This window comes from Corythoichthys intestinalis, chromosome 22 (assembly GCF_030265065.1).
Source record: "Corythoichthys intestinalis isolate RoL2023-P3 chromosome 22, ASM3026506v1, whole genome shotgun sequence".
NCBI lineage: Eukaryota > Metazoa > Chordata > Actinopteri > Syngnathiformes > Syngnathidae > Corythoichthys > Corythoichthys intestinalis.
Window position 1 is genome coordinate 31401319 of NC_080416.1, and position 15340 is coordinate 31416658.

At 39.0% G+C, this 15340-nt stretch overlaps 1 protein-coding gene across 13 annotated transcripts in view; it reads left to right on the forward strand.

The window, feature by feature from the left end:
- epb41a (erythrocyte membrane protein band 4.1a) overlaps positions 1 to 15340 on the forward strand; it is a 174383-nt gene that overhangs the window by 39663 nt on the left and 119380 nt on the right. For all 13 annotated transcript variants that reach the window (XM_057828657.1, XM_057828644.1, XM_057828651.1 and 10 more), the window contains exons 3-7: positions 6289 to 6588; positions 10835 to 10939; positions 13825 to 13867; positions 13972 to 14047; positions 14223 to 14441. In XM_057828657.1, the coding sequence (XP_057684640.1) occupies positions 6289 to 6588; positions 10835 to 10939; positions 13825 to 13867; positions 13972 to 14047; positions 14223 to 14441 (743 nt within the window). The remainder of the gene's footprint in view (positions 1 to 6288; positions 6589 to 10834; positions 10940 to 13824; positions 13868 to 13971; positions 14048 to 14222; positions 14442 to 15340) is intronic.

Consider the following 15340-nt stretch of genomic DNA (forward strand, 5'->3'; position numbering starts at 1 on the left):
CTGATTGCCTGTCTTTATCTTTAATGCAGTGTGGCCCCCCAAGTGATGCTTCAGTGTATCTGGTTCCAATCCATTCTACAGATGTTATCACATGATTACTCCAGCTCATAGCAAACACAGAGCGCTAAAAGTAGCGCTAACTTTGGCAGTCATGGCTTGCTAGCTATTGCATCTCACTGTGTGTGCCTTGATAAAGCATCACTGGTTCTTTTCTTCTTTTTTTTCATATACATGAGCATGATTTAGTGTGAATATTTCATTTGTTTACATTTACAGTCAGACATAGTTACATTGCTGCGAGAAGGAATGATCTACTACAGCACGTATTATCTGTCGTATGATGAACAATTTTTCGTAATATGAGGCGAAGAAAATTTCGTAACATGAAGTTTTCTTGTATCGAAGCTTTCGTATCTGAGGTACCACCGTATATACACCTAACCATATACTTTATAATGTATTGACGGGACACCGGGTGCGGGGGCGATAAATAGGGAGCCTGTATTGTTGGCGAGGCCGTCAAAGCTTACAGAGTGGAATCACAGACGAAGAGCTTTTTTCGTTGAAAATTCTTGTGAATAAATGCTTAAATACCTGAATTCTTTATAGATATGGACGTAAAACAGTCTCGATTCTTGGTTAAAAGCAAAATAAAAAATGTGCAGTTAGCATTTATTTTACGTAAATATGTCGAAGTACAATGCTAGTCTGTTAGTGAATGTAGCTAGGTGCCGCCAGATGTAAACAGAGCTTTTCCGGTGAAAATTCTTGTGAATAAATGCTTAAATCCCAGAATTCTTTATAGATATGGACATAAAACAGTCTCAATTATTGGTTAAAAGGGAAAAAAACTGCAGTTTCACATAAACATTGCGAACTATGATGCCAATGCAGTAGCGGCTAATTTCTACCATTGATTTTTTTCACAACGTTTCAAAATGCATGCATGGTACGAAAAATAAAATAATTACCTTGAATCCTCGAACAAATCACTCCTGAGACAATCCTTCCTATTTGTATGCAGTACAGCTCTCGTACTTTTTCAACAGAAATCCGGCGTTAGATCGCTGCGTGCGTGTTTGTGAATAGCTCCTCTTGATGTGGGCTGTCCCCTACTTGAATGCGAGGTGCAGTGCATGACCGATCTGACCTGTCAATACAGTATGAAGTCTATAACCTAACCTACCAAATTGAAGCATTAACTCTCTTCTTTCACCGGAAAAAAAAAGAATTAGACTTAGAATAGACTTTTCTCATCTTTAATAATAAAAGGTAGAGCATTATTCAACTGTGTCTTAAAGAAACATATAATATTGTGAACTCACAAATTGGGGCAACTAGACTATTTGAATACCTTACCTAGTCACAGAAAACCACTCATCAAATTTTGAATAACGAATTTTTTTACTATAATGCATCCTTAACAAAAAAAATGACATAACCAGGTGCACAAGGACAGACGGGGGGGTTGGTGGAGTGGCCCACTACTACTACTAATATTCACTAACTTTGGCTAATTATTCAGAACATGAATTTACAGTTCCACAAAAATGAGAACTGCAACCTGATCAAGGTATGCATATAGGACTTTTAATTCAAATTTTCTAAATTTTGGTACATTAAAAATGCATGCTGTAATTTTCGGACCGCTAATTTTTCCCTTCATTTTGAATCCCACGACTTATCGTCCAGTGCGGCTTATTTGGGAAGTTATTTGGGTTAATGGGCAACAGGTGCCTTCGAGCATGCATTGCAGCGCAAGAAATGTATTATTATTATTATTATTATTTGGTAACACTTTATTTGACAGTGGCGTCAGAAGACTGTCATAAGACTAAGCCTGTCGCAATATACAATAATTCCATTTATCGCGCGGTATACAAAAATGAAGGTGGTAATTTTTCCGCTGCGATTTATCGCCTCGCGTGCACGTGTGTGCGCGCGTGCGGCAGACGTGCTGTTAAAAGTTCGTTACCAACTGCGCAAAATGCATCTTCGTTCCAGGTCCGGCAAAAACTAGCGCCAGAGCCAATCGTTCCCATTATGTCCTATTGTTCAACGTATACCGGCCGCGTCAGTGCTCTGGAGTGACTGTGGACCATCTATGGCGCGCCGGTGTTGTTGACGTGTGGGCGCTCCCGTCAGGAGTGACATTTCACGCGGGGCGGCTATTTTTCGGCACAATGCTGGATATTTACAACGAAGTCCACCAAAACATTGTTACCGACTTGGCTGCTATGGATAACCTCACTTTGACAACGAACAGCTGAATGAAATTAAGAGCGCTGTGCTTCAAACTCGTCCTGTTTATGAAAGCCGTCATATGCTGGTGTTGTGCAGTAATGAGCAGACGTGACTTCAGCGGCACTTGCTAACTTTTTTAATGCGCGGTTGCGTGCACACACTAGATATCATGAAATGGCAAACTAGATGTGCTACGTCCCATGCCATTGGCTACGTGAGCCCAGAGTGATTATGGGACATGTAGTCCATATACTACATCGATGAATTCTAAACTGTCATTTGTCACATGGGGTTAAGAAGGCCAAATCAATCCATACCAGTGACTATAGATAATGTTGCAAATATTGTTAATTCAGTACGTGACACAGATGGATTCGGACCATAAATAGGATGTCTTGCTCATGTAGTAAACCTAGCTGCTAAGAGAGCTGTAGCAATCAATGGTGTGCCCTGCCTCACTTTACAAACAGTAAAGATTGTTCTCAGCACTTTTATACACATTTTTTTCATATCAGTAAGAAGTAAGCACGTAAATATTATGCACTAAAATGCATGTTTATATGATGGCAATTTAATTTTTGCTCGTTAGCAAAAAAATAAAATAAAATTAAAAAAATACAATTTTAATTTTTTTTTACAGAGCATTAAATGTATTGAATCGGATCGAAAATCGTGTCCCCCGTCTAAAAATTCCACCATGACTTAACTGCATCGTTGCATCCCTATGGAACACCATTGCAGAAGCTATGACGGGAAATATTTTCATTTTCCTAAATTTTTTTTTTTTTTAAACACATTTTATTTATTCTGTGTTTCTGTGCGGTATCAATATTGTTGTTTTTTACTTAAGAGGCAGGGTCTATTGTTTTTAGTTGTGATTTCTTAAAAAGTATATTTGAATTTAAGAGTAAATATTTATTGTTTTTAAATGGGTGTACTTAATCTATTAATATATACTGTATTCGCACTGTGTTATTGTAAATTGGTTAAAAAAAATTGGGGTGGCGCAATAATATCGCATATCGCAATAATTTATGAGAATAATTATCGCACACTAAAATTTGTTATCGCGACAGGCCTACATAAGACTATCCGATTCCAATTCCGAACCGGTTCCTAGTGTTTCGTGATGTCTTGTCGTCCAGAAGCATCAAACTAGCATGGTGCCAAGAAAGTTTGGCTACACTTCACCATGAAAGAGGGTGAAAATGAAAGGTTACGATGGTTTAGCACGAGCATTGCAGCCGTAAATAAACAATGACAGCACGTAGGTTCAAACGCTGGAAAATGTGTCTTCGCTTCACGAGGAAAAATTACAACAAAGTGGCTTGCAGTCATTGCAAGGTGCAGATAACTGCATCGGGAGGGAATACGACTGTACTGTCCTCACCTAGACGCTAAGGCTCAGTCCTGGCTATACAGCTAGCTAAACTCCCAAATGACGATGCAGACGTTGATAAAGACGTTGGTATAATTTGCTGACTTTATTCAACCATCACTTGAGGAGTGAAACTAAAAATAGAAATGAAACAAATCAATTTCGTCCCCAATAACAAACAGGTTTGCATCAACGTAAATCAGCGATGATTAGCTGCTAATACCGTAATAACAAACGGTTAGCATGTGTTCGCTAGCATTAGCAGATCGTTCAAACCACTACACAACTGGATTTAAGTATCCGATCGCGAGTGGAAACACACAACAACAACACAAAAGATGATATATACAGGTGTTGCCTCTGTAGATATTTTACAAACATTAACAAAGAACGTAGGCTCGTGGCAGTGTTTACCTGTCTCACTAACTCACTCACTCGCTTGGATGCGGCACTTCTTCTTCGCGTGTAAGCGCGCTCTTCTTCACGTGAGCACGTTCTTCTTCGCTTGAGGAAGCACAAGGGCGCCCCCACTTGAGCGTGAAAGCACCATAAAAACTAAAAGGCATGCATTTCAATATAATGGTAAATAATACACTAGTTTAACACATATTGCCAAAGGCAGAACAACGACCTATATGCCAATATATACCAATATTTTTTATTTTTATTAGAAAAATGTTTACGGAAAATGTTACACATTCTTGTGCATTTGCCACTTATTGCCACAGTTAAAATTGAGGCTTTGGGCCTCTTTTGACCTCATTGTGAGTTTGTAAGGTTCTGACTTCTGAATAAACAAACTCGATGCAAATCAAAACGTTTGTTCTTCTTTTTCCCCAAATTAGAATTGATAAGAGAATCGATAAAGAATCGAATCGTTAAGCAATATCGATAATGGAATCGTAATCATAAAAATCGTATCAATTCCCATCCCTACATAAGACGGTCATATTTATGACATGACACTATCATGGGCATTAGTGAATCCTTTTGACAGATGTCATTAAGTGCCATCCGGCAAATTATGTTACTAACTCCATTTATGTCCAATTTGGATCTTTTACTTCCATTCAAAGTGAGATAATTTGCCGGATAACACCAAATGACATCTGTTAGAAGTGTTCATTAATGCTCATGATAGTGTCATGTCATAGCTATGATTTTCTAATGACAGTCTTATGGCGCCACTGTAAAATAAAGTGTTACCAAATACCATAACTACCAATTAATGAAACAACTGGAACAGTAACTGAAGAAATAATTAACACAGAACATGAATTTTGATTGCTATTTACACCTGTAGCACTGCATTGCATGCTAGAAGGCATGTTGGACAACAACATGGTTGACAGCAGGTGGCAAAAGAGGTTGACTGTCTCCCCCAAGGGAGCAGTGATGGCCAAATGAAGCTTCTTGAATCAATAAAACTTTGCAGCCAATTGGGTCAAAGCTTTACGGTGGTTCATTTGGTTTTATGACAGTTGTATGATGCCGCTGTCAAATAAGGGTTACCGTTGAATATCTTTTGGTGTAAATATCCTGTAATACAGTGGGGACAGCTGTGGCTTATGGCTTGTCTATAAACAAAGTCCGTTTTTGTGTCAAATTTGGTGGGTGACGGCTTATAGTCAGGTGCGCCTTAAAGAGCGAAAGTTACGGTAGTTTTGAGTATGTAAGTAATCAGAAAGATCTACTACTAATATTCACCAACCTTGGCCAGAACCTATTCAAAATTATGGAGATACAATACCACAAAAATGATAACTGTAACTGTAAGATCACAGTCGGCATGAAGGACTTTTTCATTCAAATTTGCTCTATATTTGTACAGTAAAAATGCACAGTTTTGAGTATTGGAGTAGTCAGAGAGGTTCAACTTATTCAGAACTTTGGATTTACAGTACCACAAAAATGAAAACTGTAACCTGTAACCAGATCAAAGTCCACATTTAGGACGTTAAATTCAAATTTTCTAAATATTGGTAAAGTAAAAATACACAGTTTTGAGTCTGGGAGTAGTCATAGAGGTCCACTTGTAATATTCACCATCCTTGTCCAGAACTTATTCAGAATTGTGGATTTACACTACCACAAAAAAAATTAACTGTATAGGACTGTATCATTTTTCAAATACTGTTAGAGTAAAAATGCATAGTTTTGAATATGGGAGCCGTCAGAAAGGTCCACTACTAATATTCATCAACCTTAGCCAGTACATATTCAGATTTGTGGATTTACAGTGCCACAAAAATGAGAACTGTAACCTATCATCTACTAAAACAACCCGTTTCTCAGGGGAATCGCATAATATTGGACTGATGTAACACATGTAAATGGAGCGGTTTTAAGACCATACGACTATATTTCATTTTTAACTGATGAAAATGGGGGGGTTATATATTTTAGTGTGTGTGTGAGATTTTTAACAGTTGAGAACAACATGAGCACACAGCTGCCTTGCCGCTCGCTGCATTTACCGTAATGCTTGGATTACGTGGCTGCGCAAATTTTTGGGTCTGCTCATTTGACACGGGCCCACCAGCTCACTGGGTCATCCTGTATCCCTGTATGCCAGTCCGCCCTTGCCAGTGCACCTTATGAATGAATTGTGGTTGTGTTCTGCTATAATTGACGAGTTATATTTTTAATAAAACTATTTTCTACAGGCTGCCCAGGTAGACAAGAAAGAAGCTGCGGAAGAGGAGGGTGGAAAAGACAAAGAGATAACCCAGGAGAAGGCAGAGGTGGCTACACTGGAGAAAGAGGAGGATAACAAGAAGGAGGAGGAGGAGAAAGGGAAAGACGAGGGAAAAGAGGAGGGTGGATTGGAAGGTAGCGTTAACGGAGAGAAAGAAGAAATGGCTGCAGAAGAGGAGTCCAAAACCCCCAAAGCTCCACGTCGCCCCAAAACTATGCAGATTAAAGTCACCCTGCTGGACGACACTCTTTATGAGTGTGAGCTGGATGTAAGAAGCAATGACATCATATTTTAGTGAAATTCTTTATTTAAAAAAAAAAAAAAAAATGGGAATGTAGATTAAACATGGCTAATTTTCAAAACTATTCAGAGTAATTATTACAACTTACAATGACAATCACAGGTACCAGTCACTGCATTGAACAGTATTTCTCTATATTTTGATAATTATATTTATTATTGATGTAGCTTTGCATTGCATGAAAACGCAACAATCAATAAATGGTAAATGGTGTTATACTTATATAGCGCTTTTCCACCTTTCAAGGCGCTCAAAGCGCTTTACAGGAGCAATGTGGGGTTCATAATATTCTGTTTTCCATTCTTATACTTCTCATTAATCTTCTCTTTTTGGGTGTGCTACTCCTTCCACACGCTTTCACCTACTGAATCTGTTCCAACTTCAACATATTCCGAAAGTTCATACAACGCGGGCTTCTATTCATTTTTTTTGGCCAAAATGAACCGTTCTTTCAAAATATTAATTTCAATGACTCAAAAAGTCCCATTCATTTCCTATGGGACATTCAATATTTTAGCTTGGAAAGCCTTCCTTTTTAATGACATTCACATGATTCCATTGACAGCTTTGTACATCCAATTCAATTACGGCAATGCCAATGTCGCCATTAAATGTCTATGCCATTGACGTACATACAGTGGGGAGAACAAGTATTTGATACATTGCCAATGGGAAAACCCATTGGCAGTGTATCAAATACTTGTTGTCCCCACTGTCCGTCTATGTAAGTCACTGGCATTGATGGCCATGAATGTCAGTTCAATTGACAGGAAGGGACCTGATATCAACAGAAAGTGATCCAAAAATGCCCCCAAATCAACCAATAATACCTGACTGCAGTCTAGAGTCAAGCGACAGCAAAAAAAAAAACAGGCCTTGTACAAACCATGCTCCCACAAATTACACCCACATGACGCTACAGTGGTAGCGTCTGATGTGTCTCATAGATATCACATGTACAGTTGTATTAAAAAGTATCTGAACCTTTTGGAATTTCTCACATTTCTGCATAAAATCACCATCAAATGTGATCTGATCTTTGTCAAAATCACACAGATGAAAAATCAGTTTCTGCTTTAACTAAAACCACACAAACATTTATAGGTTTTCATATTTTAATGAGGATAGTATGCAAATAATGACAGAGGGTGTAAAATAAGTAAGTGAACCATCACATTTAATATTTTGTGGGCCACCTTTGGCAGTAATAACTTCAATCGGACGCTTCCTGTAGCAGCATATCAGTCTGGCACATCGATCAGGACTATTGTTGGCCCATCCCTCTCAAATAAACTGCTGTAGTTCAGTCAGATTCCTGGGATGTCTGGCTTGAATCACTGTCTTTAGGTCATGCCACGGCATCTTAATAGGGTTCAAGTCTGGACTTTGACTTGGCCACTCCAGAATGTGCATTTTGTTCTTCTGAAAGTATTCTGAAGTTGATTTACTTCTGTGTTTTGGATCAGTGCCTTGTTGCAGCATCTATCCTCTTTTTAGCTTCAACTGTCTGACAGACGGCCTCAGGTTTTCCTGCAAAACATCCTGATAAACTTTTTAATACATTTTTCCATTATTGATTGCAAGTTGTCCAGGCCCTGAGGTAGCAAAACAGTCCCAAATCATGATGCTCCCTCCCAGGGGTCGCGTTAACTGAATATTTTCCGTCGTTGACCGATTTTTTAAAACGGTGACGGAAAAAACTGAAGTCCACCTGTCATTTTGACAGGTTGCAATTCACACCCCAGACCACAGGGTGGCGAGTGAGCATATTAATTAGCTATTGTTTCTCTTGATGCATGACGTCGTTGGCCTTACTCTGAAAAATGTCAAGGCAACTGAGTGTCCGAAGTTTCTTCAAAAAGCCCCAAAACGACGATGGTGTTGATAAAAGAGGTGAAAAAACAGGGACTGCACAAGCGGGCACGCAATTCAAGTCCATGCGCACCAGGAGGAGGGTCTAAGACTCCGTTCAGGCCACAGCAGGTGAACTGTTAATTTCATTGTTCCATAATGTAGCCTACCTACTGGGGCCACAGTCAGCTGTTTTTGTCACTGCGGAGAAAAAGTTACATATTCATCTGCTTGATGTGTGATGGCACGGTGTGGATTCTCTGTTAAGCTTGTTCGGACAGAATATTAATTTAAAATGAATGAAAACTCAATACTATTGAATATGCTGAAGCGGTATGCAATGTTAAGAGTCTTGTTAGCTGGAATTGCTGTGTCCAGCCACTGTAGCTCTGCTGCTCTCTGTGAACTCTCTATTCAAGCCGGAATGCGCTTAAGTGTCTCTGTCACCTGACTGTGTCGTAGCCGCTAACGCGCTCGGCCGAATGGACACACAAGTACGGAAGGTGAATTATGCCAAACAAAGGGTCACCACAATGTCATTATCATCATTTTAAAAATTTAAGTGACGGGTAAAAATAGATTATGACCGGATTTTTATGACCCTGTCAGTCAAAATGACAGACAACGAAAAAGTCTAGAGCAACCTCTACTCCCTCCACCATGCTTCACGGTGGGGATGAGGTGTTGATGTTGGTGAGCTGTTCCATTTTTCGTCCACACATGACGGTCTGCGTTACTCCCAAACAATTCAACTTTGGTTTCATCAGTCCACAAAATATTTTGCCAAAACTTCTGTGGAGTGTCAAAGTGCCTTTTTGTAAACATTAAACGAGCAACAATGTTTTTTTTTTTTTTTTTGTTAGACAGTAGTGGCTTCCTCTGTGGAGTCCTCCCTTGGAGTCCTCCCTTGAACACCATTGTTGACCATAGTTTTACATATAGTTAATGTGTGCACAGAGATAATGGACTGTGCCAGTGATTTCTGTTAGTCTTTAGCAGACACTCTAGGGTTCTTTTTTACCTCTCTGAATATTTTGCGCTGAACTCTTGGCGTCATATTTGGTGGACGGCCACTCCTTGGGAGAGAAGCAACAGTGCCAAACTTTCTCCAATTGTAGATGTCTTCCTAGACTGTCGATTGATGAACATCCTGACTTTTAGAGATGGGTTTGTATCCTTTCCCAGCTTTATACAAATCATCAATCCTTGATCACAGGTCTTCAGACAGCTCTTTTGACCAAGCCATGATGCACATAAGACTGCTTCTCATCAAAACATTACCTACCAGGTCTGTGTTTTATTGTGGGCAGGGCAGCTCTAAACCACTTATCAGTGATTGGGCACACACCTGACTTAAAATGTTTGGTAAATCCTTAGGCAGAGGGTTCAATTACTTATTACTCCCCCTACTGTCATTGTTTGCATGCTATCCTCATTAAAATATGAAAACGAAACCTATAAATGTTTGGGTGGTTTTAGTTAAAGCAACCACTGTATTTTCATCTGTGTGATTTTGACAAAGATCAGATCACATTTGATGGTGATTTTATGCACAAATGTGAGAAATTCCAAAAGATTCAGATACTTTTTCATACCACTGTAAATACAGCTGTTTGATAGCAAACGGCCTCCAGTAATTTTTACAGACCACATGTCCAATCAGTCAGTCATTGAGTGGGAAGTTAACCACTGTCACTCAGATACTTGACATCTTCTTTTCTATGTAAGTGCCTCTATCATAGATTATAGATACTTGAGCCGCAAAACTTCCTTTAACATATTTGTCTACTTCAGACATTAAGTAGGCCAGTCCAATGTCCTTAAATGCCAACACTTGAGATTTCAAATATCATTTGATGTCTCACTTCACTTCTGCCAATGACAATCACAACCATGTCATGTTATCTTGGACTGGGCACAGTGGAGCACCCCTGAAGAAAAACAAATAATTGGATCGAAATGGACTAACATCCAATTGGATAGTGTTAGCTGTAGCTAAAAGACGAAACTGACTCATCTTCACTGGAGTTGATTAAACGCCAACAAAGTACATCACAGTTCATAAATCTAACAAAAGAAGTTCATACAAAGGCAAGTCTACAGTATAAGGCACCTAGTGATGTGCGCTATTTTTAGAAGGAAACATCTCTCATTTGCCGAGCTTCAGTCTGGCTTTAAAAGCTGTTAGTGGTCCTTTGGGCAAGGACACTATTCCCCTGGGCCCGATGTGCTGTTCTCACCATCCGCTCAGCCGTGTTCAACACAATAATGAAATCACTGTCCCCTATGAGTCCGTCGTCTGTTCCATTACCAGGTGAGGACTAAATGAAATAGTATCTTGTTCTTTTTGTGCTTGCATCAGAAACATGCCAAAGGCCAGGAGCTGTTCACAAGAGTATGCGACCACCTCAATCTGCTTGAGAGAGACTATTATGGGCTGGTCATCTGGGAGACACCCAACATGAAGGTGAGCCAGTGTCAAACTGTCTGTCATTTGGAGCTGTACCAGTAACAGCAACCTAAGCACTCCATATACAGGTAGATAGGATAAAAAGTTGTCTTTAACATGTCAATGCCAAAGCAAAGCGGAATTACCTTCTTCCCCTGGGGCAGTGGTGGAATGTAACGAAGTAAAAGTACTTCTGTTGAAACAAAGTAAAAAAACTTTGTTACTGTACTTAATTATATGTTTGTGTATCCGTACCTGAGTACAAATAGGAAGTGGTATTTTTGACTTATAGTTCACTACATTTTATAGCATGTATCTGTACTTTTTACTCCACTACTTTTCAAATTGTTGCCTGCGTTACACGTTAGATTCGTTTCAATGCCTCTGGCGCAATCAATTATACCGTAGTTGAGCACTAGAGGTAGCAACATGAGTACAAGTAAGCTTAGGCAGGTGAACAAGATATTGACCAATAAAAACAGAAGTGTGCTGCACACTGTTGTACAGTTGGTGGGGTTATGCACCTGATAGTTACTTGCAACCCGCCATTAAGCTAGGTTATGGAGGTGTTTTTTTTTTTTTTTTTTAAATAGCTTTTTAAGCTTCTGTTTACAGTGCAGTCAATTTTTATTGTATTGTTCCATTCTGCACAGTTTTAAATATATCTCTGTAAATTTGACATTTTTGACATTATTTCACGTTTGCATCGAGAGAAAATACTTTTACTTTTTATGTGTAAATTTTAAAGCAAGTACCTTTGTACTTGAGTAAATCTTATCTTAGGCTATGTCTACACTAGGACGGATAATGGCCTTAAATGTGTAATTAGTTGGACTACACAGCATGTCGGCCACACTAGTATGCCTATTATCCGGATTAGTTGTGAGACGGATAACGTAGGTGGGTAAATTTACCCGCCACCTACGCACCGCTTTATATGGACTGCTGTCTCCGTACAACATTCGGATATTCAGGAAGCGACGTCATGCCGTCGCTGTTTTTAGTAGGCTACGGCATGACAGCATGTAAACAATGGAGGTGGACGATCACGACGTGGCATTCCTGCTCCTCTTTTCTTTTCCACACATTTTTCTCGAACTTTCAAACTACGTCTCAATAATATGCTTCAATTCAGTCCTCATTTGGGGTCCGCCCATTGCGGATGAGGTGGAGATGAGCGTTTTTTTTACAGAGCTCGTTTCCCGAGTTGTCTCACATCAGCCAGCTACGAGGCTGGCCCCTCCCAACTCAATGCGGACCGAACATAAGTACTGTATATAAAAATGCGTAGAGGAAAATTAAACCCAGAAAAGTGAGCTGCGTGGTACCCCCAGTCAAAGAGGCGCACGATCAGTTTTTTTTTTTTTCCAAGACATTTCTGCCTGTCAAAACTGTTGCCACTTCCAGGATCGCCACTTTTATGCACAAGCAGCCTGGTTGCGGCTTCCAGGAAATATACCCAGCGCCATAACATATGCTTATATTTGTTATTTTCCAAGTGGTGAGAGCACAACTGAGCATCGATTGTAACATCCCAAGTAATGATGTCAGGCTTTCGTTGTTTTATACAGATTTATTTCAATCACAACTCGGCTCCTGCTCGTAAAAGCCGAGCGCACTCTCCCTTCCACTCTCGCTCCTGCATGATGCGTTCGATTGCGATCACGGAAAAAACAGTGATCACAAAATAATGGCAGTCTAGAAGGTGTAGTAATTCCGAAATTTGCCGCCGGCAAGCATTGAGTTTCCGGGTCAGAGGTAAACCGTGTGGGCGATGACGTAACACATGAGGCTTCTCCTTTTTACGCATGCGTACTTTGCGCAAATGCAGGCGTACCTTGCAGAAGCAGGGGGGCCCTTAAACGCAACTTAAACGAAGTGTGGACAGGTATAAACTAGTCGGCAAAATACCCTGGAGGAAATTATCTGTCCTAGTGTATACGCGTAGCCTTAGATACTTGTAGTTTTAGTTAAGTAATGTTTTGCCCATTTCTCTGTACTTTTACTTACTGTAATTTTCAGACTATATGGCACATCTGACTATGAGCCGCCACCCACCAAATATAATGATGCTAAAAGTGTCATTATGATCGTAAGATCAAATGAGGACAAACATTTGGTCTTCCCTGACTTTAAGGTGGCAGGTCAAGTGTTGAAGTCCTGCTGTCAGGTGAAATATCTCGGTCATATGATCACCAACACGCTGACAGACAATGAGGACATATTTCGTCAGTGTCGTTCTCTATATGTCAATGCTAATATCCTTTCCCGTAAATTTGTTCAGTGCTCTGATGTCAAGGTGGCCCTTTTTAAGGCCTATTGTACACCCCTGTACACTGCACATCTGTGGTCTAAATTTAACAAAGCAAGTTTTCAGAGACTACAAGTGGCATATAATGACTCTGAGAATCTTGTTGAAAAGGCCCAGATGGACCAGTGCTTCAGATATGTTTGTAGCAGCTCGGGTGAATACCCTCTAGTCTGTTTTAATGGTACTCATGTTTAATTTTATTATTCGTCTGAATAGTATAAAACATTTGATTGTGTTGGGCCTGACTAACATTTTGTATAGCTTTACACGCACGCTACTTGTCACAGTTTTGGAAGCACTTGTATACTGTATGTGCCTTTTAAAAGCGAATCGCTAGAAGACCCAGTGTTGTGTACCGAAGTCCACTTGTTATTGTTTTATCATTATTATTATTATTTTTTTTTATTTTCTATTCTTTTTTTTTGTCTTGTGTTGTTGTTAGACATTGAGTCTGTTAATAAATGTATTTATTTTTAACACAAAATTTTCGATATGTGATCGTCATGACGAAATATATCGTCATATCGCACATCACCCCTTAACATGCATTATTATTTTTCTTTTTTTTTTTTTTCTTTTTTTTTTTTTCAAGACTTGGATGGACTTGGCCAAGGATATCCGCAGACAAGTGCAAGGTACACGTATATATAAGCCACAAAAACCTACCTTCATCATAATTTGACACATGGATGCTTTATTCTATTCTGTTTTATTCTTTACAATTCATATTTTTTCAAAGGTGCCAACTATGATTTCACTTTCAATGTGAAATTTTACCCACCTGATCCAGCCCAGTTGTCTGAAGACATCACAAGGTATAACACAAGTCTAATTTTATGACGCTGAACTTTATTTTTACTGCAAAAAAAACAAAAAAACATTGTAGACTGCCATTACATGTTTAATTTCCAATTGTATAATTTTTTTTGCCCCGTTTGAGGTGTTCTAGGTTTGCATTATTCATTGTCATCTCAATTTGTCATTTTCAAGGTACTATCTATGTCTCCAACTGCGTAAGGACATCCTGCAAGGGCGGCTGCCCTGCTCTTTTGTCACCCTGGCCTTGCTAGGCTCCTATGCGCTGCAGTCAGAACTGGGCGAATATGACCCTGAGGTGCATGGCAGTGAATATGCTAAGGAGATGAAAATGGCTAATGGGCAGACCAAGGAGCTGGAGGAAAAGATGATGGAGCTCCACCACACTTACAGGTAAGAACACTTGCTGTTCGTGGTGGAATAGAATACCTAGTTATCTCCTCTGCAGTTTTACAATCAAAATAAATTGACATTGTGTCACTGGGAAACACTACTACGTATCTTCTGGCTCATGCACTGTAAAAACAACTTATAGAATTTCCATTTTTTCATGCCGCTTTTCCTCACGAGGGATTTACTTATTAAAATTGAGCTCACAATTTACACTTAGTTTGATAATATAAAGTTAAACCAATTTTACTCAGTAAATACTACCTAAATGCATCAACAATAATATACTCACATAATTTGGGTAAGGTTTAGTTAACCTTTTCAAACAGATTGTATCACCTAATACCTTTAAAATTGAGTATTATTTACTCATGATTGTAGTGTATTTGTATTGTATATTTTACTGAATGTTTTTAATAAATATTAAGTTAAGTACGTATCTAACTTAATCATTACTATAGTAGATAAGGGTTGTTTTACCCTAAAGACATTGCACACAAGAGAAACATTTGATTGCCAACTTTTTTTCATGACAATTTGCTCAGTAAATTTAACATTTAACAAAATGTCTGCTCAATATAAATTGCATGCAAACATTTTTACTCATAGTATGAGTTCAAGTACAGTACAGTATTAACTGATGATTGAAGAACAGGAGGGCATCAGTCCAAAATAAGTAATATGCAAACAACATAGGTTTTAGAGCATTTTTAAAGGAACAGTGAAAAGCAGGAGTATCTTTCAGTTTGAGATGCAAATAAGGCAAAAATGCTGGATCATAGGTGCTTGAACCTCACAGGAGTGCTATGTTGTAGCATGTTAAACTACAGTGGAAAATAGTTTCGTGAAATTACTGTGCAAATTTAAGAACCAAATGTAAATTAAATCCACTATTAGCAGAA